General features: G+C 47.3%; 6 protein-coding genes across 6 annotated transcripts; 3 read left to right on the top strand and 3 right to left on the bottom strand.

The window, feature by feature from the left end:
* Positions 1-456: 456 nt before the first annotated feature.
* N7469_006402 (putative CECR1 family adenosine deaminase) lies at positions 457-2243 on the top strand (the record flags this gene model as incomplete). The annotated part of the gene is given in 3 exon segments (XM_056645320.1): positions 457-580; positions 644-1353; positions 1371-2243. The coding sequence occupies 3 exon segments, from the start codon at positions 457-459 to the stop codon at positions 2241-2243; spliced, it is 1707 nt and encodes a 568-aa protein (XP_056500558.1).
* Positions 2244-2611: 368 nt separating this feature from the next.
* Positions 2612-9225, top strand: atg2 (uncharacterized protein; the record flags this gene model as incomplete). Its single annotated transcript, XM_056645319.1, has 4 exons — positions 2612-2776; positions 2866-8163; positions 8221-9150; positions 9208-9225. 4 exons carry the CDS (start codon positions 2612-2614, stop codon positions 9223-9225), a joined length of 6411 nt encoding a protein of 2136 aa, XP_056500557.1.
* A 2612-nt stretch (positions 9226-11837) lies between these two features.
* On the top strand, positions 11838-13590 carry N7469_006400 (oxidoreductase, short-chain dehydrogenase/reductase family; the record flags this gene model as incomplete). Its single annotated transcript, XM_056645318.1, has 3 exons — positions 11838-12294; positions 12352-12431; positions 12490-13590. 3 exons carry the CDS (start codon positions 11838-11840, stop codon positions 13588-13590), a joined length of 1638 nt encoding a protein of 545 aa, XP_056500556.1.
* A 450-nt stretch (positions 13591-14040) lies between these two features.
* Positions 14041-15379, bottom strand: N7469_006399 (Mg-dependent acid phosphatase; the record flags this gene model as incomplete). Its single annotated transcript, XM_056645317.1, has 3 exons — positions 14041-14494; positions 14558-14735; positions 15199-15379. 3 exons carry the CDS (start codon positions 15377-15379, stop codon positions 14041-14043), a joined length of 813 nt encoding a protein of 270 aa, XP_056500555.1.
* A 1276-nt stretch (positions 15380-16655) lies between these two features.
* Positions 16656-21264, bottom strand: N7469_006398 (uncharacterized protein; the record flags this gene model as incomplete). The annotated part of the gene is made up of 8 exons (XM_056645316.1): positions 16656-18115; positions 18166-18263; positions 18319-18470; positions 18535-19110; positions 19158-19846; positions 19897-20078; positions 20136-21129; positions 21210-21264. 8 exons carry the CDS (start codon positions 21262-21264, stop codon positions 16656-16658), a joined length of 4206 nt encoding a protein of 1401 aa, XP_056500554.1.
* An 820-nt stretch (positions 21265-22084) lies between these two features.
* Positions 22085-23696, bottom strand: N7469_006397 (putative UDP-galactose transporter; the record flags this gene model as incomplete). Its single annotated transcript, XM_056645315.1, has 4 exons — positions 22085-22381; positions 22440-23414; positions 23513-23542; positions 23628-23696. 4 exons carry the CDS (start codon positions 23694-23696, stop codon positions 22085-22087), a joined length of 1371 nt encoding a protein of 456 aa, XP_056500553.1.
* Positions 23697-24488: the final 792 nt, after the last annotated feature.

The raw sequence follows: 24488 nt of genomic DNA, 5'->3' as shown, positions 1-24488 counted from the left end.
CGTCGCATCGGAGGAACAGACGGATTCCCTCAACTCAAAGAGACTTGGCACAAAACCAATCGGCGCACGATCCTCGAGTGGTTAGAGGTGGCGGACCCTTGGACGGGCGGTGGATGCAGTGGATTCAAAATAGCAGAAGAGAACCACCGAGAGTAGAGATAAAGCTGGTACCTAGGACATTTGGGTATATACATAGTAGATCAAATCAGACTGTAGCACACTTGAATACACGCAATCAATCTGCTCGATAGATGAGAGCTGCAGTACTAAAATTATATATAAAAAATAATAATCAGTTGCTTCAAGTAAATGCAATCTGCCAAGATCCGGTGTTCAAACAGAGTGAAGGAGGCCGGAAGCGGTAGGCAAAGCGGGGCTGATCGGATTGTAACCACTCGATGAAGATCAAATGTTGACTACTTCTCATATTCACACTCTTCAGACTCTATTGCAGCCATGGGAGAGAGAAATATAGACTGGGAACTGAAAGAAGGGATTCCTCAAGTTGAAGATCCCTTCATTCAGCAATATTTGAAAGGCCGTGATGCCTTGATTGCGGAGGAACAGAAGAGACGTCATGGTAAGTTTGGCCAATACTTCAACCTACGAAAAACAACCTGGAGTACTAAACCCATTTATTCAGATGCCACCTTCCGCAGAACTTTGTCGCCTATAGCTGCCAGAGCATGTCATATTGTCTCGCAGATAAGGGAACAAGAGCAACAGGAGGTATGGACCACAGGTCTAGACGAGGCCGCGGCCCATCAATCCGACGAGATTCTCTACCCTGGTGTCATGTTCCATCATGCTAAGGGTCGCATGGAAAAGACTAAGCTCTGGAAGATTGTTGAAAGAATGCCTAAGGGCTCACTGCTACATGCCCATATGGATGCTATGTTCGATACAGACTTCCTGATCGACCAGGCTTTTTCCACGCCAGGCATGCATCTAAAAGCACCAAAGCCTCTTCTTACGCAGAAGGACTACGAATTCGCCCCATTCACATTTCAATTCTCCTCTCAACCTCTCTCTGCAGCTGATGATAAGCCTAGCATCTGGTCTGAGGCCTACGAGGCTTCATCCTTGATCCCCGTACAAAAGGCGGCTGCTTCGTTCCCGCAAGGAGGGGAAGCTGGTTTCCGGGAAATGGTGCGCAACCGCTGCATGCTTTCCACAGAACATTCTTATAATCATTATCATGGAGTCGATGCCATTTGGTCCATCTTCACGTCGACTTTCCCAGTTATCAACTCCATTCTAATGTATGAGCCAATCTTCCGAGCCTGCTTTCGTCGCATGTTAGGGCAGCTCGCTGCAGATGGTATTCGTTATGTCGAATTCCGTATTGCTTTTGTCTTTGAGTATCGCAGGAAGGCAGCGATAAACCGGAGGCAAACTATGATGAGTGGTGCCGGGTTGTCGAAGATGAGATAGAGCGTTTCAAATCAACCGATGAAGGGAAAGATTTCTACGAGGCTAGAATAATCTGGACTACTATACGGCGATTCTCCAACGAAATGATCGTTGACAGCATGAAGGACTGCATTTTGGCAAAGCAGAACTTCCCAGAATTGATCTGTGGGTTTGATCTGGTTGGACAAGAAGACTTAGGAAGGCCATTGGTTGATATGGTCCCGTTATTATTCTGGTTCCGCAAACAGTGTGCTGAGGAGGAGGTTGATATTCCCTTCTTCTTCCATGCAGGCGAATGTCTTGGAGACGGAGACGCGACAGACCACAATCTATTCGATGCCATATTGCTGGGTACTCGACGCATCGGCCATGGGTTTTCTCTCTACAAACACCCGCTGCTGATCGATTTGGTGAAGGAGAAAAACATCATGGTAGAGTGCTGCCCGATCTCAAACGAGATCCTTCGACTGGCTAGCTCGATCAAGAGTCACCCCTTACCGGCTTTGTTGTCTCGTGGTATTGCTGTTTCTCTCTGTAACGATGACCCGGCGATTCTAGGTCATGGGAGGAATGGCCTAACACATGATTTTTGGCAGGCCCTTCAAGGGCTTAAAAATGTTGATTTGATCGGACTGGCCGTTATGGTTCAAAATTCGATACGCTGGAGCTGTTATCAAGATCAACCAACTGGAGAATGGAAGGCAGAGGTAGCAGAGGGTATTCTGGGAGAAGGACTAAAGGGAACTCGATTGCGGGAATGGTATTCGGATTTCGAGAAGTTTTGCGAGTGGATAGTATTGGAATTTGCGGAATATGATGATGCCGAGTAAAAAAAAATATAGCTTTAATCTTCTCCAGAACATAAAAAATCAAGATGTCATCACGCGATCTGCCTGTAATAAGACTATAGTAAATAGTTGGTAGATCTCAAAATTGAGTCGGATATGAACTGGCAAAGCAAACAAGCCAAACATCTCCCAGGTTGGGCCGGCGCCTGACGATAAGCCTTAAGCCGTTCCTTTATCAGGTGCTCTCCTCCGCACGTCATATGGGATCCAATCCTCCCTCCACCTTCGAATTTCACACTCCCTCTTTGCTCTTCGTGCTTAGATCCTGCTTATCATCGCGCTCACTTGGGGTGATTAAGCTTCCATGAATTTTATTTTCGTATGATCGAGCCCGTCTCGGGCCTTTCAAGATGGCTTCTTATCTATTACCGTCGTTCTTTCAGAAGCGACTCCTCAAGTATGCCCTCTCACGCCTCGGTCTGTTTGATACAGATGCCTTGGATCCGGACAATCTGGGTATCAGCTGGGGTCAACGAAGTACAGTGGAGCTTCGCAATGTTGCTTTGAACCTGGAGGTGAGTAACTCATTCACAAACCAGCGCGTGGGGCTCTGAACACAAGTGATCATCATTAAATGGAATTTTGACACATTGTTATCAAATAGAAACTTGCAAGTTATCTGCAGTTGCCGAAGAGTTGCGACCTACTTCATGCCCGAATAAAGTCCTTGCGAATAATTATCCCGGCCGATTTGATCAACAGCAGCCTCAAATTTGAAGCGAGTGGCATCGATCTACACCTTCGTTTGTTATCGAATGAGTCACCCCAGGGAAATCGTGAACATAAACAACAGCGGGGCGCCTCTTCGAAGGCACGACATGGGTTAGACGAAAGTCAGATATTACCTACGCCATCTAACCTCGCCGAATCATTTCTAGAGTCCGAGCCTAGAGAGGAAAAGGAGGAACTGGAAGCGGCCATATCATCGCAGTCACATGTCTTCCAGAAAGGATCTTCATTTAGTGAGGATGATGAAGAGGAAGAGGAAGAATTTGGCCTGGGCAATGAAGCAACATCTCTGCCGAGTTTCGTTGCTGGATTCTTGAAAGGCATAATGGAACGACTGCAGGTTAATCTCAGAGATATCACTGTACGGGTGGACATGGATTTGAAGCAGGATGGCCCTTACAAGAAACACCCCGAAGACAAGCCGGATCTTGTTTCGGGCCTCTTGACCGTGGGGAATGTGGATCTACATGGGGCCCCAGATTCTGCGACTAGTTCAACCGATTCGATTCCACTACGAGAAGGCAAAAGGCTGCTATCCATCACTGATATCAACATAGGGCTTGTTTCAGCCCCAGGTGTATTTTCCAATTATTCGCGATTTACAGCGCCGGCATCTCCGACTACTACCATGCACTCAAAAGCGAGTCATTTATCTAGTAGAGCCCCATCGCCACCTTCGTTGGACCACAGTGACCGTGATCCCGGGCTAGCGATGACCCACTCCACTATTTTCGAGCCTACCCTAGGGTATGGTGAAAGGAGCAGCGTGAGGTATGAGATGGAAGCATCAAGCATCAGTCATGATGGTCGCTTGTCAGATACAGATTCCGAACGGGAAAGGGGATATCATCGCAGTCTCGAAGATTCTCGAAACTTGACAAATGATTCATTCGAAGATAATCCGGGATATTTGGACTCCGTCATCGAGACGCAATTCGATGATTTTGATGTTGAATCTCCCTCATTGGATGCACGTGAAGAAGGTCAAGAAATAACAGACAGCGGCAGATGCATCGATTCCCAAAAATTTCCTTCGCATAGCGAAAAGGATCAGGAGAGCTCAGGAGAAATTAAGGGTCAACGCACAGATATATCAGCCAGCTTGCAAGGAAGTCTGCAAAGATCTGGGTCTTACGACTCACAAAATGTCAGCCGATTCGGCATCGAATCTAATGAGAAAGCGCAGTTCATGCAACATGCCAATGAACAAGAAGATGATTCGACATCACAAACTGTTGACTACCCAAAGCCTTCTCAACGCTCTGAAGCATCTTCGGAAACTGCAAGTACAGCTTCTGTTGGAGCAACTCCTAGTGCTGAGCTCACTGAGTCCAAATTCTTTTCTCACGACGAGGCACAAAGTCTCTATATGAGTGCAATGAGCAAAGGTGGCGATGAAAGTTTCATGCCGAGCATGCCTGGTGCATGGGACTCATTTGGCCCGAGTGGAAATGCACACGTTGAGTCTAGCCGCGCTACTAAATCCACTTCGAAAAGTGTTTCGAGTCTAGAGGCTCAAGATGAAGCGGTTGTTTCAACTCCAAAGCAAACTGTGCCACCCGACTCGTATTTCGACGAGCAACAAACTTCCAATGACACCCCAGTGGGATCCCGGTACGAAAGCGCGGATAATGCATATACTGCTCCATCTCCAACTCTGAATAGGACTAGCGAGATGAGGAAGCCATTACTAAACGTTGACGCAATTTCAATATGGCTACCAACCATAGCAAGCCTGGAGCAACTCGGTCCAATGCCACCTAAGATTCCAATGGAGAGTACAGACAGTGGCTTGAAAGATCTAGTAAGTAGTTCAGGTGGGTCGGTATTATCAGAAAGTATTGCCTCCTCGAGGATTCCCCCTTCTGCTAGATCCTCAAGGGCCTTATACGAATCACGCAAATTGGGAGAAACAGGTCGAAGTGGCCAACGTCCGGACACAACCACGAAAGAACGATCTTTCGAGTTACAAATCGAAGTCTTTTCAGTCACTTCTAACTTTGACATCGCGACGGGTTGGCTTGTTATCAAGGCACTCCAGCGGCTGTCGAGTATGAGTGATTGGGATCCAACTAAAGACCAAACAAAAAAGAAACCCGCTGCGGATCAATCGCCATTGAGGCCAGTGCTTGATCTTCAAGTCCACAAGTTGTCACTCAAATTTATAGAACATGTAGTTGGATTCTCTTATCCTCACGTCGGCACCTCCCCGCCATCGACCTTTTCACCGATGGAAGATGTCGTTCTTCAAGCTATGTTATCCGACTTGAAAGTCAACGCATCGATGACCGACAGGAAATCAAATCTGAGCCTCAATGTCGGGAAATTTGCTATCGGAGTTGCTTCTCAGGACCTAATATCGTTCGACGAGTCCTTGAAAATGCGCGAATCCACTCGAGATATTATGGCACCCTCTCAGGCAGACATCTCACTCTCATTGACAAAGTCAGTCGAAACCACAAGAGTTGAAGTATCGACCCTGCCGCTTCATTTGAACCTGAATATTCAGAATCTGGAAGAGGTTCTTGGTTGGATGGGCGGTCTGAGCACTATATTGGAACTTGGAAGCTCGATCTCATCTACGCCAACCACCAAATCCTCACACGTCTCTCCCGAGAAGCGTCCGCGAGGAGTGCATTTTGAGACCTCGGCCCCTACTCCTCAGACAAGCCAATCTGCATCAGCTCATTGGAAGGTGAATGCTCGAATTGGTGGAATTGTGATGGATGTTGTTGGAGAGACACATTCCCTGAAACTTAGTACCACAGCTGTCAAGATCATAAGCAGATTCGAGCTCATCGGTTTGGCTATTGATAGAGCAGAGCTGACAGGGCCAATCCCCCTCGACAAATCTCGCGAAGCCCCTGCGAAGGCCATTTTGGATAACATCAGGCTGGAATTTTTGTCATCACCCAAGGAGAATGACCTTGGTCGCTTGTTGACTCTGATCACGCCTTCCAAGAACAGGTACGACGACGACGATGATATTCTGCTTGATACTCTTCTCCGTCAGCGCAAGCAGGGCTCTGTTCTTCGCCTGGCGGTTGCTGGCGTGAAGGCGAAAATCTCGAACATTGACAATTTGGCTTCGCTTTCATCTCTCGGGCAAGAAATGGGACGACTTTCCAATGTGACCAAGTACCTACCAGAAGATGACCGTCCAGGTATACTGACTTTGACCATGATACGTGAGCTCGAAGCAGAGGTCTATGTTGGAGGGCAGTTCGGCGACATGAATGTGTATCTTACAGATACCGAGGTTGCCTGGATCAGCATGCCTTCACTGATTGCTACTCAAGTTGGGACTATCAAAGTTCTTCGCAACAGCAGTGAAGAGCTTGTTGGAGAAGCTCTGGTTACTGGCGGCGATCAAACTGTGGACGACTCTCACCCGCCTGTACTGATGGCCCGGTTCATTCCTGATGAGATGGACCCTACTTTCAAAGTCCAATTGCATCATATTCGGGTTGAGTATACAGTCCCATCGATCATGGCTTTCCTCGGACTAGACCAGGATGCGACGGGGCGGGATCTTGCAAATGAAATGGCGAGCTCCATAGCCAATCTCGCAGAGCATTCACCTGGGGTACTAGAAGATTCAGTCTTTTATCAACCGCGATCGAGCACTTCGCAACCATCAAAGCCCACCAACGTCGCCATCGTCTTAATGGATACCGTTTTGGGTCTCAACCCACGCAATTCACGCTCGAAGGGATTGATAGTGCTCACAAATGCCAAATTTAGCGGGACCCTACACAGTGATGAGGCCTCAGATGCCAACCTCGACATCGGAAAAGCATCCATTATGGTGATTGACGACGTGGCAAATGTTGGGGCTGCAGATAATCTGCACAGGCGCAGTTTAGCTTCTGTCCAAAGCAAGCAAGTTCAAGGATATATTCGTGAGGGATTCGTCCCCGTCTCTTCCATCTCCTCCGCGATGGCAGTCGTCAAGGTCATGAAACTCGATGAGGACGGCGCCAAGTCTCTTGATGTGGAATTGAGAGATGATCTTCTGATCTTGGAGACATGTGCGGACTCCACGCAGACACTTATCAGCATCTTGAACGGATTGCAACCTCCAACGCCACCAAGTATCACCAAGAAGTACCAGACCGAGGTCACTCCAATCAAAGATATGCTTGCTTCCTTTTCAGGCAATGCCTTTGCTACCGACCCAACTCTGCCTATGTATGATAGCGTCGAGTCACAAACACACCTTGATGATATACCCGAGGAAGATCAGCTCAGTGACGAGATTGAATATGTCAGTGATTTCTATCCGGGGCGGCAAATTCCTTCGGGTGTCGACGATGTACAACAGTTCGGTGATGCTCGCGACAAGGACCTTCTCGATAGTTTTCATTCCCAGTATCATATGTCTTCAAGTATATCGGAGCTTGAATTCCAGGATGATCATTTCGCAAAACAATCTGCCGTTGGTGGTACCGCGCATCGCTGGGACTCTACCCATAATACCTACGGTCTTTCCAATGACACAAAGCTCCAACGGAGCCCTCTCAGAGTACGGGTGCGGGACATGCACATCATATGGAATCTCTTTGACGGATATGATTGGCAGCGGACTCGTGACACAATCTCCAAGGCTGTCAAAGATGTCGAGACTAAGGCAATCGAGCGTCGTGCACTTGCTACTCGCATGTCACCAACGGCCGCGGAAGATGAAGAATCGGTCATCGGAGATTTCCTCTTCAACTCAATCTATATCGGAATACCAGCCAACAAAGACCCGCGTGACCTCCAGCGTGAAATTGATCGCGAGATCAACGATCTTAACAGTGAGACCGGCAGTTATGCTACAACTACCACTGTGACAGCTACACCTAGTCGACAGGGCAAATCGGCTTTCGGCAGAGAGAAAAAAGGGCCTCGTCTCAATCGGAGCAAGGCGCACAAAATGAGCTTCGAGTTGCGGGGAGTCTGTGCCGATCTAGTGGTTTTCCCACCAGACTCAGAAGAGACCCAGAGCTCATTGGATGTGCGCGTCAGAGACCTGGAAATTTATGATCACGTTCCTACATCAACGTGGAGGAAGTTTGCAACGTATATGCACGAGGCGGGCGAACGAGAAAGTGGGACCAGTATGGTCCACCTTGAGATTCTAACTGTCAAGCCAGTCCCTGAGCTCGCCGCGTCGGAAATCGTTCTCAAGGTAGGCTAATTCCGACTCTAATATGCATATTACCTGGTACTAACCCACATCTTTCAGGCCACTGTTCTACCTATCCGCCTTCATGTCGATCAAGATGCCTTGGAATTTATGAGTCGTTTCTTCGAATTTCGAGACGAGTCAATTGAGGCGGCCAGCACCCCTGGCGATGTTCCATTCCTTCAGCGTGTAGAGGTCAATGCTGTTCAAGTGAAGTTGGACTTCAAACCAAAGAGGGTTGACTACGCTGGACTCCGTTCAGGACGAACTACAGAATTCATGAATTTTTTTGTTCTCGACAATGCCAACATGGTTTTGCGACACGTTATCATTTACGGTGTCTCTGGATTCGACCGTCTTGGCAATACGCTCAATGATATTTGGATGCCAGACGTCAAGAGAAATCAGCTCCCGGGTGTACTAGCAGGCCTGGCCCCTATTCGTTCTTTAGTCAATGTCGGGGGTGGCGTGAAGGATTTGGTTGTCATTCCAATGCGCGAGTACCAGAAAGACGGTCGTATCGTGCGTAGCATTCAGAAGGGAGCTCTGGCATTCGCAAAGACCACTTCGAATGAACTCGTCAAGCTCGGCGCAAAACTCGCCATCGGCACGCAGACAGTTCTCCAAGGCGCTGAAGATTTATTGACAACTCCAAATGTTACCTCTCCCACTCAAGAAGACAATCAGGAGGATGAAGAGGAAGCGAAAAAGATCTCTCTCTATGCCGACCAGCCGATTGGCGTTGTTCAGGGCTTACGAGGTGCCTTCCGAGGCCTCGAGCGAGACCTTCTTCTCGCAAGAGACGCGATTGTCGCCGTTCCCGGTGAAGTTGTTGAAAGCGGCAGTGCGACAGCAGCCGCCAAAGCTGTTTGGAAACGCGCCCCAACGGTAGTTCTTCGGCCAGCAATTGGCGTTTCTAAAGCTGTTGGACGAACTCTGTTGGGCGCTGGAAATACGTTAGACCCGAGCAACCGACGCAAGATGGAAGATGTAAGTTCTCGACTCCTCGTGTCTATCATATATCCATTATGACTGACCTGTTACTAGAAATATAAACTCTACTGAGGGTATTCACTCTTTTTTCAATCATGAATTTTCAATATGCAGAGTGTCATTGCCGCCAAGTGATTTCCCAATATTTCCCCCCTGTTCTTCTCCCTGATCTTTTTCTTAGCTTCCAGCCACATGTTTTTGCAGTTATTCCCTTTTCGTTCCATGTCCAGTACATACGTCTGATTCTTTTTGCTGCGATGATACCATATCCAGGAGCTCACGGATGTGATGACGCGTGTAGGGATTGTTAACCTACATGCATGCATGTACTGAAGGCGTCCTCGGGCCACGATTATGATTTCATGATTGCATTACTTTTTTGCTTGTCCTTTGGCGTTTAGCATTTCTCTCTATTTCTCTACTGTTTGAACTCCATAGATTGAATAAAATATGACTTATCAAACGAGGCGTGGCTGTGCTTTAATTATAGGTCGTTTTTAAAGCCTTGAAGACTTTGTATTTTTCAATCAGTTTCAAGTTCATGTTATTAGGAAAAAGGAAGATCCCATATATACCACCTCGTATCAGATCTGAGCATTATGTAGTGGTATTAGGAGGATTTCTTCAAGTAGTACTATGTAAGTAGTACAAGGATTCTTTGTATCCTTCAAATTCTACCTCACCAGCACACGATCCGAACTTTGCAACTAAATGCCATTTGCATCGCTGACGTACGGCAGAGTATGGCCCAAGATAGCGATACAGACTTTACAGAAGTATACCAGTATCTCAAAAGAGCTTTGGAGGGTTACAATCAGGAATCTCAGTGGTGATTTTCACCACATTATGGAATGATCGTAGCACAGCCTCAGGCCATAGTTACCTCATGATACTTCCCACCACCATATATTATTAGCCTTAGACTAGTGATGCATGAAATGCACGAATGACATGAATTTTTAGGCCAGCAAAAAAAAAGAAAGAAAAAGGAAAAGAAAAATCTGTTGCCCAGTTGTCGATCGTTTAACGGCCCCCAATCCACCCCACCCTTATGCCTTGTTGTTGTATGCAGTGCTTGCTCGTATATCATGAATCATGAATGATCAATTCAGGTACGACAAAGTTCTCATGATAGAGTTGAACCATGGAATGATTCGCACAGAATTGCTCAAAGGAGAACTGCCTTCAGGCCGAGGCCGACAATCTTCTTGCGTGGCAAAAACAGGGCTCGTATTGGGATTACTGAAAATTACTAAAATTACCTGATGGACTCAGCGTGGGCAAGCTTCTTCGAACGGTACGGATGTATTATGCTGTATTCATTGTTATTTAATCGCGAAAAATCGGACAATCATTGAAAACCAGGTATACATTGTACATTATATACAATGATATGGGCAATCAATCGTATTAATTGTATCAATTTGTATATATATTATTCTTTAGAGAATGTAGCTAGTTTGCTGGCCTGCAAATTAGGGCGGAATCTTCGGCTGACCAGCGTCTTCTTTCTCGCCTTTTCTACACTTCTACATTCTTCTGCTGCTTCTCGGCTCTCTCCATGTGAGCAGCGGTGGGTCCAGTGTCCAGCCTCTGGAAGATCGAGATTCAAGTTTACATGTACGATCTCACTCCGGAGTACCCATACCGACGCGTCGAGGCGATAATTTGCCCGCTTGCCACAATGTCTTTCCCTTTGAATGAATGTCAGCCAATCAAGCCAGAATGGAGAATTGGTGCCCAAGTCATCGCCTCTTCTCAGCCCTGGTGATTATTCCTTCGTTCTGTGCACCGACTGGTTACTGTTCGCTCCGGGGGTGTGGATCATGTTCATGTCAAGGTGCAACTAAGCCGCATGATTGGCTGGCAGTGAGGCGGGAGGGTGTGCGACTAAGAGGACGCTAAGACGGGCCACTACGATTAGGGAGGATCAGGAGGATCGAGGAGAGGTCCAGCTGCATGTCATTTCTGCGATGCATCCGGTCACTCGGTACTCAGGCCCCAGGGCACAAGGGCCATTATGTGGGTTAACCTTTTGGCAACAACACACGCATAGTCAGACCGACATTTCACCCCTTTTGTGTGTGTGTGCGTATGTGTGTGCTTCTGCCCAAGGCTCGGTGGACAATGTGACGTCGACCACACTACATAATCCCATTATCTGCCCATGATGAACTGCTGGATTGCAGAACCACCGGTTCGCCCTCCCGCGACCCAGTTGTTCCTGGCTCCAGCTGGGTTCCAGACCGCGTCGTCACTCTTTGGTGGAGATGTGGATATTCAGAACCAGATCAGAGGGAGAAAGAAAAAAGAACAGGATCTCCGCCGGGTCCGACCCATCTGCCTAGTCTTGCCCTTATAATTTCTTATATCTGCTCGTGGCTGGCATTGCATCTCGTACTTCACATCCTTGCGTTGGGTATCATTCAGGTAAGCTATATGTCTTCGTTCCTTTTCCCATGTTTTCTTTTTGTTTCGAATCTTTGGTAGTTCAATTGGTCCCTTGCATTTTCCCTTTTCTGACGAATCGGATGTATAGAATTTTTGGGCGTTTGGATTGATCTCCCGATCTTCGTGTGCATTTGATATGTCAACACGCTAGTGCTGGCACTACAAACCCCTCACAAAAACCCGCGGAATAAACCCAATTGTGAAGCAGAGACAAGAACTAAGTGAAAGTCAAAATGTTGGGGGATATGACTTACCGTAACGCCCATTTAATTGGGGTTTGCGGTGATGGTGAGGCACCGGACGCCTCGCTGTGTTCAAATTGTTTGGAAATCCACCACGATCACACGTCGTGCATTTCTTCAAACCCCCTTCCTGTTGATGCAGTATCGCTTCCCCCTCGGTCAGTCAAGTCGGGGATCACTGGTGCATTGTCACTTCATGAATACCGAAAATATCTCTCGCAGTCTGCAGAGTGCGTCGGCGATCCTGTCGATCGTTCAGAAAAAACGCTGAAACGAAAGATTGCAACGTCGAATTTGAATCGTCCAACGGCTCTCACTTCACTTCCCTCGTCTGCAGTGTCAGTCTGCTCGGTGGCATCTACTCCTCCGCCACTGTCGCCATCCTATTCACACAGCGTTATATCTCAACGAAGTGAACAGGAACCCGAAGTTTCAGACATTGCGACTGGTATGCCACCGCCTCATTTAATTTCATGCAAGACGCAGAGCACTGACCTATCTGCAGCTGGGTATCAACCCCAGGCTCCACGAGTTCATCTTGTCTCGGAGAACGCTACCCGTCCAAGACCAAACAGGAAGCGATTGGTGAGTAAGGTGAAACATAGATAAACAAGACACCCTTCCCCTGACAACATATTTCTAGAATACCTTCCGCGAGAAGCTTCAACAAGCCAAAGATCGGGGCCAGGCTCAACATCCGCCTCTGTCTCGCCCCCGAAACTCCGATTCGATGTTGGCCAACACGCAGGCCGTTGCCACCATCTCCCATGGCGGGACATCTTTTGAAATTTTAAATCCGCGAAAGTCCTTGGACGTTGCACGGATCGTTTCTTTCATTGAGGATGTTGATGCCTGCTCGGTTTTCTCTGCGGACAATAACCGCAACTCCAAAAGCCTGTCCAATGCCTTCTCTTTAGACCAGGGACTGGACCGGCAGTCTCTCTCTCAGTTCACGGATGCTTCATTGCCCTCTCATTACTCCTCCCACTCTCTTTACACCTCATTACCAGCCGGCCACTCAACATCTAAGCTGCAAAATGCGGACATTCCCTCTTCGTCACCTGGAGTGCACGATCGAGTACGCTCGCTCTCTGATTATTCTCTTCGTGAACATAATTACTGGTCTCAGAACCAACAACACGGCGCGGAACGCCACGATGACGAGATGTATCATGACCTTGTTGGCACGCCACCGAGACAGCGAATGGGCTCCATTTCACAACGTCTTGATGATCAGCACAATGATGAGGAACACGACCCTTCCAGCTCTCCCCGACCTCCCTCTTCTTCCCAGCCAACCTTCTGTGATGAGAGTGAGATCGGAGAGCCAGGTTCCCCAGTCTATGCAAACGGGGAATGGGCTCAGGTTGATGGACGTGACCGTGGAATCTTCTATGACCTGCCCTCAGACTCGGCCTATGACCTCCCTACACCATCGGATCTACCCTCGCCCACTGATCTTCCCGCACCATATAACACCTACTACGCCAATACGATGAACTCTCACCAGCATTACGATCCTTATGATCCCATTTTCGACCCCCATGTTCAATCCGTGCTGGCCGCGGCCAACGCAGAGACCATGGGCCTCCGCGGGCACCCTGCTCGTGCGCTAGACGACTTGCAGCGGAGGTTCCATAGCTCCCTTTCTCTTGGCGGCGAGGACCGCAAGAATGAGGAGCGAAAGTCATTTTCCCAGCGAAAGAAGCTTCGAAAGCTCTTCAGTTGGCGGTCGGGGACCTGATGGCGATTTTACAAAAAGAACCCTTTGAGACAGCTGGACTATTATAATAAGGATTATTATGATTCATGACGGATGGCTGTACTATTACTCTTCTTCTAACTTGTCTTTTTTACACTACATTTTTATTTTCATACTTCGATTATTGGGTCCGAGATCCGAGACCATTCAATTTCATCTTTTTGACCTACACTTGCGTATCATTTTTACCTAGATGGATTTATTACTCATGGTATATTGATGGATACATTCCTGCAAATGTCATCTACAACTAGGTAGTACACCTGGCCCGAGTGTAATTGTTACAACCAAAATGCAGGCGATGATATTCACATTGGCACCAGGCCGATACTATAACACCGGGTATCTAAACTAATATTCAAATCTATATACAATCATCAAACATAAACATGTCCACCACCGTAAACCAGAAGATTCATGATTAAGAATCCTCTAATTCGGTAATTCCCCATCTGCATTCTTCTTGATACCATTTCGCTTCCTCCAAGCCCAGACTCCACGGTCCACAACATCAAGTTTCATCCCATCACGAACAAGGCAGAATGTAACACCAAGTTCCGTCTCAACATTTCGATTCCGCGCCTCGTCATCAAAAAACAACATATCCTCATAAGCAACCCCACTAGATTGCTGAATCCGCGAAAAATGCTGTGTTTTATTTGCAGGGAAAATCTGGATATAATCGAAATACTCCAGCGCACGACTAGTCTTCGTATTGGCGGCCGGATTATCGGAGAAAGAGGGAATAATATGCAGGGATTTCAACATGTCCCGGGCTAAATCTGGATCATGGGTTCGCGAAGCAACGGCCAAAGGTATCGCGCGACTTTTACAAGCTTGAATGATCGAGGAGACGGCGGGATAGAAAGCGAAGGCTTCACCCCATCTGCGGTATGGATATTAGTGGGATGAATCTGAGGTGAAAGGTAATTGAAGGATTCGACCTTACCGATCTACGACGCGAGAATTGTTATCACGAGCCTTGACAGGTCCACTGACGTGGGTATCGACCCAGAACGGCCAAAGAGTGTAATCCAAATCGAATGCGATTAATTTAGGGAGAGGGAGGCCATCGGTGAACGTTGCGGGGGCCACGGATGAGTCCTCGAGGGGTGTGTATTCTGGCGCTTTGTGCGCAGCATAATGAGATTAAAAAGAGTGGATGTATTTGAGAGACCAGAGTCAAAGTGGTCACCCTAACAAGGACCAGATGAGACTAATAAAGAAATGAAGAGAAAGACGAATGGAAGATAAAGTTGCAATGCTGCGATGAAAATGATAGATCGGCATAAAATACACCGCCTTCTGCACCGCATTGAGAACTTTCTCTCCGCAAATTCAGGCACATTCAGGCACGAACTCTCTTCTCTCTCTCTGATTTATATTTGCTGAATTAAGGCATTGAGATCTCGTTTTTTCTTAGATATTACGAACATTATTCAATAAAATCCCGTTATTATGTGAACTTTCATGCTCATAATGTTATTGACTTGCGTCATTCAATATAACCATCTCTAGCCATAATCACCACCCTGACTACAATGCCACCCAGCGCGATTATGGGGACTGCGGTCTTGCTTCCAATATTACCAGAGCTGGTTGTACTAGATGGTTCCGCGATTACCTGAGTAGTTGAGCCAGTCTCTTTTGTTTCGCCTGCTGACGAGGCCGTGGCAGATGTGGCCGCCGCACTAGTTGCTGCAGGGCTATTCACGGTCAAAGTGACTTGGAATATCTCGTAATCGTGCAGAGATTCAGGAAGAAAATCCATCGTCTCACTAGACTGATCAGTCGAGCCACGGAATACCTGGGAATTGGTCCAATAGCAATGTACTTTTGTTGGCGATGGAGAGACAGCCGGTGCGCATGATGAACTTTGATATCTGCGACGCATGTTGAGTATATATCAGCATCGAGGGGAGTGATGTTAATATTACCCTTAAAATCCATTGGGAGTTGCAGTGATCAACTCTTATGTTTAATAAAACCAACAGTTAGATGAGAATATCCAATAGGCAAGGTGTTTGGCGTGGTTCAACTGACAATTCATGGCTAGAATCAAAGTAATCGAAGGTTCCAAAGTTTCACAATGAGTCTTCGCACTCGGAGTGCATCCTGGTTGAATATGATAGGTCGTACTGTCATCATGCTGGGCGAGTGTAAGTATTTGCTTGATTTCATGGCCAATACTACTGGTATATCGAATCACTCAGACATACTTCTCCTGCGAGCTCACCCTGCCAATGCTCCCAAACGTTTCCTTCACTGGAATATCCAACCCATGGCATTGTCTGTGAATGGTTAGTACAACAAATTACTACCATACCAAGCCCTATCGTCCATCGCATGACAAGCCGAGCTTACCACCGCGGAATTTGCCCGTATAACAGGCAAATTGCCCAAGAGGCCCAACACGAGCAGCAAATGACCCGAGAACATATTTCGCCGTGACAAAGAGTCGCGAAGAGCCTTAAATCCATCAGGGGGCTCGAAAACATCTCACCAAAAGGAGGGGTCATTTAGCGGTGCTTTGGTGGCTCTTAGGGCGAGGCTTGACCTGCTGAGACCCTGAACGTCTCCCGCGCAAAGTGGGCGTGGGGGCCACACTCGAGCCACAGCTTAACCCATCGGGGAAGTTGAAAATTTTGGCGAGATGCCCGACTTTACTAGGATGGGTTGATTAATACTAGTTTAGAGGGTTGTTTTGATGAAGATCGCCTAGCCGATGTTGCGTTTCGGAGACTCTGTAATTTTAGTCTAGTTCTCCTAACATCAGAATGGATTGGTCTACTGTTCACTACGATGATGAATGGAATAATTTGAGTGCTAATGGTAGGGGTCTCTACCCCAAAAACTTATACGATACTATTAGTATCTTTATATGAATTATTATGCTATATTTCTGTGACTTTAAAGTATAACATGGCCCTAACACTAGCAGCTTTACCATCTCAACTAGAAAAGATCCTCCTAATTATACCAACCCTTTTTCAGAAGAGGAAAAAGATAGAAAGAAAAGGCAAACATCCACCACTCACTCTCAAGTCTCAATAGAAATTAACAATATTATTGTACTCTTCGTACAACATTCGATCAATATCCTCCCACCCTCCTTCAGCCCCCTCACTACCAGAGCTTTCCTCAGCTTCGATGTCCATCAAACTGAGTCGAGTAGACGACGGTACGGAAAGTATTTCGTGTAATGAACTGATCAGAGGATATTGAGGATTTCTTGGCTGTTCTAAATCATCAATAATCTGATCCAAGGCTCTTCCCTTTCCCTTTGGGGAACGCGGTGTGTCTGCAGGAGACATTGACAATGGCAGACTAGTAGCGGAGCTTTTGATGGCTGCGGGGGAAGTAAATATCTCCGGGGAGAGCTCGGGCATAGTGCTATCGCAGATCTCAATAACTTCCTGCTGCGATGGAGGATTAAGAAGGCTTATATCGCGCGCTATCTGAGTCGTCTCTGGATGCATTTCCTGAGGAGTAGTCTCAACCTGCCCTGAGTCAGTTCGTACATCAGGACCTGGAGTAGATAGAACGACAGGATCAATTGTATTGTCCTTGGGCTCCGCTGGGTAGACGTTTGGTGACGCTGGCTGCATAGAAAGAGAGGCTGTGGGCTCCAGGAATGTAGAAGGGGACGGCAAATCACTCAGCACATCATCACCATAGTCACTGGACGGTATTTTAGAAGGGCTTTTCAGGTGCTCTTTCTGAGGCTTAGGGACATTCCCTTTCCCACCGTTTTTATAGTTGATCTGGGTCTGCTTGATTTTCTTTCTTGCCAGTGACGGGTGTGAGGATCCTGCCCCTCTTTCCGATAGCTGACTGGTCTTGCGCTTAATATTTTGCTTTGATTTTGTGATTGTGTCGTCTTTGTGAGTATGCTTGTCCTTCATGCTCGCCTTCAAAGTCAATTGGCTCTGACCGGGAGCTTTCAGGTTTATGGTGGCTTTGGATTTTCCGGGTCTTGGGAGCTTCTCAAGGCCATCACGACAGCAAAAATGTTTGCAACTATTATGATTAGTACAATGTCGTATAACCCCAAGCAGGAATAAGCACCTTGTTTTATCCTTGCATTTGTGGTTGCATGCCCAATTACCGTTGGCGAGTCGAATCGGTTCATAGTCTTCCTCTTGTGCCCCCATGTCCGCTGCCCATTCCCTATCTTTTTTCTGAGGTGCACCTCTACCATTTCGAGGTGGACTAGATGTACTATCAATCGAGATCCAATCGATATCATCGTCTGATTTGATATTTTGGTTATCCACTTGTTTCGACCCCTTCTGGGACGAGCCCACGGCCAAAAGATCATCTAGATCCATATCGTCGCCCTCGAATGTATCTTTCTTGCTTCCAGATTTCGGTTTGTTTTGCGGCTTCTGGCTCATGACTACGCTGATGTCTGGAAGTTGAATTTTTTCATGCGCGAGACTCTTACTTTTCTTGTGTGCCAAAAATGATGTTTCCGGCTTCAATTCGGCGTATCTTGCTGTTCCAGCTAATAATATGTCAGTCATGAACTCTTGAAACTTTTGCAGTAATGTATACCAATATCATCGCACATTGCATGGCCAATAATGGACTGGTCTGGGGCATTTATTTCCGCGACGAGGCTCGCCTCCAAACCTTCCTGGAGCTTATGCGCACTGAGGACTGTCAGCTTGTTGGATATCCTTCCAAGGTGTCAGCACAGGGTCTTACGTGATTCGCCTGAAATCTATCAGACGACCATCAGAAGTTTCAGTCAGACAGCAGACATAAATGGGTCTTCGCTGAAAGATAGTCTGGACTTTCTCATTCATGAATGCCACCTCAAGTTTAAATCGGACTTTGAGGCTTTCAGACGTGGTCTCCTGGTAATTGCTTTCAGTAAACGCTTTGTAATTCCACTTTTCTGATCTAGCAAGCATCACAAACCTTTCCAGTCATCTTCATAGCGATTCTTAGCTTAGGAAACTCTCTCATGCGAGCCAGCAGCTTCGTCCCGAAAGGAGGGTTCTTGCTGAGAGTCATCTCAATCTGATGCGGCTCGGTCGACTCGAGATCTATAAGACTCGTGATGCCACTAGCCGCTAACTTCCTCACGGCAACAACTCCAATCTGCTCTATCTGCTTCATTTGAAGCGGGGAATTGTCCCACACTTTAGCACCAAAACTGCGAACAAGCTCTAGTGAGTTGAGAGTGGCCGTCGAGTTTTGGCGTGAAATCTGGCAATCAATCACACAACGAATTAGCCGATTCACACGAGATAGAACAAGCATTTTCTCTTGCTGAAAGGTGAACTTGTGCTTCTGGAACTGATCACCAGTCGGGAAATCAATTGCACCTAGTTCAGATTGAATGAGGAGAGAAATCTTATGATCTGACTGAGAAATGTCCATTTTGATAGGATATCTAATGCCGGGATCTTTGTTGATTTCCCGGTAAAGTGGCTTCTCTCCTGCCTTGAAACGGATTTCGTGGAACTCTTCAGCCCGGGAAATTGTGTTTAGCTAGTTTTTATCAGTATACTTTCATGATTCATCGAAGATGAACATACGATTTCAGGAACTGCCGCGCCAGGCCCCAATGACAGGAGAATCCTCATGGTTTCAAACCGTATGTAGTATCGAGCCATTGCTTCTCCAAAATGGGTTGGATGCAGCCTATCCATCTCGACAAGTCCAGACTCCCGTAAAAGTTTAATATCCTTCTCGCAGATCTGTCGAAGAAGCTCGTCTTCGTCTTTCTCGCTTGCTCCTTCTTTGAGTTTGTAGTAGGTTGGGTTCCGGCGAAGACGCACAAAAAGGAATGTACCAGCGAGCCATCTCGCAGCCATCTCAAGGTTTTTCACATTTCCCAGTCCAATCTCCGCATTTAGATGTTCGATGAGGTTGAGATGCAAGCAGCTTTCGAGGCTTTCGGAGCCTGAAACTAATTTGTCGTAGTGAGCGACTCGTTCCTTTCGAGTCAAAATTACTGCCGTTGCGCTATCGTCGAATTGGGGACGGCCTGCACGGCCGAGCATTTGCATCATCTCGAGATCAGAGTATTGCTGGCAGCCGCCCTCTTGCCAACAGACTGTGTTCTTGATTATAACGAGATGGCAAGGCAAGTTGACTCCAACGGCTAGTGTCGAGGTGGAGCAAATCACATTGATGTGCCCATCTAAGAAGCCCTTTTCAACAGCATGTCTGTCAGCTGGGCCTAATCCCGCGTGGTGGAATGCCACTCCTGCGTTTACGGCTCCTAATGTGGGTCAGAGTACGTTCAAGTGATACCTCGGACTACTTTCGTACCTCTGAGGTCCTCGTTGTAAATCTCGATCTTCCTTGTAGGGCCTTTCCACAGCCTTGCAGGCGGGTTTGTGATGGCCCAGAGCCGAGCGAGCTCCTTGGCCGTCGCGACTGACGAGTTTCGAGTACAGCAGAATATCATCATCGGTTTCTGACAAGAATGCATCGCAATGACCTCTGGCAATCTGAGTAGATCAATCAGTATCGTTTCCCCTCAACTTGAGAGGGCCTTGATCGCTTACTTTGTGCCACAGACCTTGTCAAATGCAAAGTCATTTCCACTGCATTGATACCCATACACGAACTTTTGCAACTTGACCGGGCGGAAGCCTTCACCGAAGTGTTCTCTGTGAGCAGGGACATGTTGGGTGGTGGCGTCTTTTCCAAGCCAAGTTGCAATATCCTCTGAGTTCGGGACAGTGGCGCTCAAAGCGACGAAACGAACATTGGATCCGATATTCTTCATTCTCGAGATAACCGCCTCAAGTGTTGCACCTCGAGACTCTTTGAGAATGTGGACCTCATCAATGAGAAATAGCTTCACCAATTGCATCAGGCGCATATGATCTTTCCATTTGCGAGTTATGCTATCCCATTTCTCGGGTGTTGTGATGATGATCTCGCTGTTTTGGATACTGCGTAGCTGAGTGTAGTCGGTGTCCCCAGTCAATTCCGCACACTGCAGCTTCAAAGCAGAGAACTTGCGATTCCAGTCACGAAACCGTTCTGCACAGAGCGATTTGGTCGGAGCTTGATATATAACCTTGAAACGCTCGTCTTTCAGAACATTGAGGAGCCTGCAGATGGCCAATTCCATGACCACGGTTTTACCACTTCCGGTGGGTGCAGATAGGACCAAGTTATCGTTGGTCTTATATACAGCATTGAAGCATTTGGACTGTATAGCGTTGAATAAGGGGAAGCTGAATAGTGACCGATATTGTTCGCATAGCTCGGAAACAGGGACCAAGACGATCCCCGACCGAGAGAGGAATGTTCGTAAAGTGACGGGGGCCTTGACTTTCGAGTCCATTGTTGTCAATACTGGTTTTTGGGGGTGAGAAAATCGTGTGTCTTGGAGCTTGTTGGCTTGTATCAACTTCAGATTCATGTTCCTCGTGATGATATTCGGGCCGGGATCGCCACATCGTCGAGCCGCCCTTCCGCTGATGCACCAAAGCCAATGGGCTGGATGGGAGCCCAGAGATATTGCCATCATGACTGGATCTGGTCTGACTGATTGGAGTAATGTTGCATTTTGCTAACAATTTTGGGGTTATTTTCCCTCTTGGTGATCCGAAAGTGAAACGACTTACGGGTGAAGAACCGAGATTTCTCCTCCGGGGCAGCTTGCATGTTCATATCCGGCATCTTGGACAGCTGTTTAAGAGTTACTGTCGTGGGAAAACTCCTTATTTCTTTCGTATCTTCAAAATTGAAATCTGATGCAAGCAATTCAAGATCTCGGATATCTCAGCAAAGACACTCTTCTCAATGGCATTCAAAAGCTTACCAAATGAATCCAATTGAAATTCTCCATCAGAAGAATAAGCTCTAGAGTTTCTTGTGAGATAAGCGCCCTGGGATTCTGGGTAATATTCTGGTGAATACTGAGGCCCTTCAATTAGCTTCTGATCAGGGATGCCTGCCCTACTGCTGCGAGAAGAGCTAGCTGGGCTAGGATCAATTTGGCGCCTCCTAGACGAAGAGCCCTGGGGTTTAAACCGAGAATATGGATTCCTTTGCATAATTGCAGAATCTGGTGAAAGGATGGCTTATAATGGAGTTATCACGGTCTTGGAAAGTAAAGCCAAAAGGATGAGCACCGGGAAGGTCACGGGAATTCCGAATTGAGAACTGCGAACTTCTGGGGTTATCAAGGTAATTTCTCCAAGGCTTGTCACAGTCGGTGCAAGATCGTAAATAGATTTTTGGGAAAGGTATACAACATTGATGACAAAATATGTTAACTAACGCACTCATTTTATATGCATACATAACCGGAATATCCAAATTGCTGGTTTCCTCAAACACGCTCTTAAACAGAACCGTTTCCAACAAGAAAATCAGGATGTTAGAAATCTCATATGTAGATCGACCACATGCTCAATCGTATCTATCAGTCGTCCACTCGTATCACCATAATTGAAAATATAGCAAAGTGCCATGTCAAGACCAAGTCGTCTTTCAACTAGCTCTTTTCGAAGTAGCTGCTTCCACTCACATTCCGGCTAGAGCTCACTCGTGTGTGGCTTGGGTTCGGAGAGGTTGGTCGCGAAGACGAGAGGCCATCAGACAAGAATGGAGTGCTAGGTAATTTGATGGAGAATTCGTTGGGGGAAGTCGACGCAGGCGATCCACTATCAGCCGCACCATCTTTCTCATGTGCATCGACACGGATCGGAGGAGGTCGAATTCCAGTGGGTGTATAACTAGGGTTCCCATAATAGTGTGTGGCCACTAAAACAGCCGCGGAGCCAATGAAGAACTAAAGAATTTGTCAGTATGACCCATCCGTATCCAGTTGTGGACTGGGCAATCCTTACCCTTGCAGTGAGCTCGAGCTCAAAGAACCAGATACTCCCGACAATACTCAGAATAGTGGTCACGGTGGTAGCTAATGTCGTAGGATCTCTCTGGGAGGCGATGATGGAAAACGTGGAGAATATAGCACCTAGCGCTTGTATCACGATTGTTGTCCATACAGCCCAATTGTAGCCTTGGAAGAACCCATCGTTGGAGATACTCTCGCCGTCGCGGAAAACAACTCCGACAAAGAATGCCGGAAATACAGAGTAGATTGCCAATTGGACATTGCGCACCCACATCGACATGTGATTTGAACTGTCCTTGAGGACTTTCTCAAAGTAGATTCCACCAAGACCAGAGGCTATAGCAGCACCAATTATGGCGAGAATACCAAGCATCGGGTTGAAACGCGGGTCAGCGGTTTGGATATCCTCCTCAATACCTTCATAGGTCGCAGAGCGCTTGCGCAGGTTGCTTGCCATTCCCTTAGCAGCCTTCCACTCTTCGAGAGATCTAGGGAAATGATGCGACGCAGTTTCGTCCTGTAGCGTCATCTGATTTGATTTGGCGTCGGGAATCAGGATCAGAGCCACGCCGGCAACTAGCAACAGGAGAAGACCCCATTTCTGCAATGTGATACTCCGACGAAAGACAACTAACCCAAAGATTGCCGCCAAAAGGAATTGCAACTGCGAGGCGACTTGGAAAGTTGCCGCCGGCATGTTGGATAGCGCAATATATTGCAGAGAGTTCGATAAAACACCGAAGGCAGCAGGGATAGCAAGTTTCCAGCTATCGCCCGAAAAGACAGCACTGAGGAGGGAGAAGAATAGGGATGTAGCAGGCATAGAAGGGGGTGCGGCCTTGGAGACGTCATACAATGCCATTGTGAGGGAAATGGCCAGCTTGACCAATTCATTCAGAAAAACCGCGGTGGAGGTGAGGTAACGCTTCCCGCCGGCGGGGGTCATGACTCGAGAATAATGGGCCAGCTATGATCATCACAAACGAGACATTAGTCGGCTGTCTATGTATGCTTGTGCAGATTGCTCTGCTTTGTTCATCACCGGACGATGGGGAGAAGACTCACCAAAACAAACGCAGTGGACTGCGCCGTGAGCTTTACCTCAAGAAAAGTAAACGTCAGCGACATGGCTTGTAGATCGCGCGATACAAATTGCACGCGTTTAAATGAGAATTCCTACCAATAGCCATGGGACATTCTTGGTCGCATCCCGTAGCCATGATGGCTGACGTTGTGTACGTTCCCCCATCGTGACTCGTCGGTGTCTGTGGGCCGAAGTGGGTGTGGTGTTTTTACTCCGCAAGAATAAACAAGAAGCAGTGTGAGAAGATGCGATTGATCAGGGAAACAGAATGGAAGGGAAATGAGGTTACGGAGTAGTAATGCAAGTAAAATTTGGTAGGGAGCGACAGAAGACTAAAAGAGAAGAAGACTTGGGAGGATGCAGTGTCGCAGTTAGACTTTCACACTTTCGACTAGCTAAAGCAGGGGACTTGCCAGCGATCTGCCAGCTCGGATGACGATCACAGCGGATCTCCGCAGGTGGCTGGGAGATGGAGGGGGTACGGATAGTGTGAGAGAGAAGAGAAGCTAGTTGAAAGACAAAGATCACCAGAGTACTGGTACCTCGTGGCAAGTGAAAACTAATCTTCTCCACGAGTGATCAGGCCAGATGAAACGAAAGGACGAGAGAGAGAGAGAGTAGAGAGAGTTGGGATGAATCCGGGGTAAAAAGTGAAATAAACACCGACAAATCCTGGCGGTGTGGAAGACTTCACTCTTCTCCTCCACCAACTTCTTCCCACTTCTGTTTTCTTGTTTCTTTTCTCTGGGGCACTGATAAGATTCCTTACTCAACAGGCAACACTCTACAGTATGCATCAACGCATCTCTGGTTTCACGTTTCTGAAGCCGTTGACTCGGAGTCTAGCCTTCTCATCGCTGACGTCAAAGTGGTCCACCTCGTCTTGGCCAATATCTTCTGCCGTCATTCGGCCTATCTTCTAATCCCCGGCTGGAATGCAAATAATATGAAGCCACC

This window comes from Penicillium citrinum (assembly GCF_028827155.1).
Source record: "Penicillium citrinum strain IBT 23319 chromosome Unknown utg000005l:1.0-1900146.0:1.0-1900348.0, whole genome shotgun sequence".
Taxonomy (NCBI): domain Eukaryota; kingdom Fungi; phylum Ascomycota; class Eurotiomycetes; order Eurotiales; family Aspergillaceae; genus Penicillium; species Penicillium citrinum.
The sequence above is the reverse complement of the archived record's forward strand: the minus strand, read 5'-3'. Positions and strand labels throughout refer to the sequence as shown.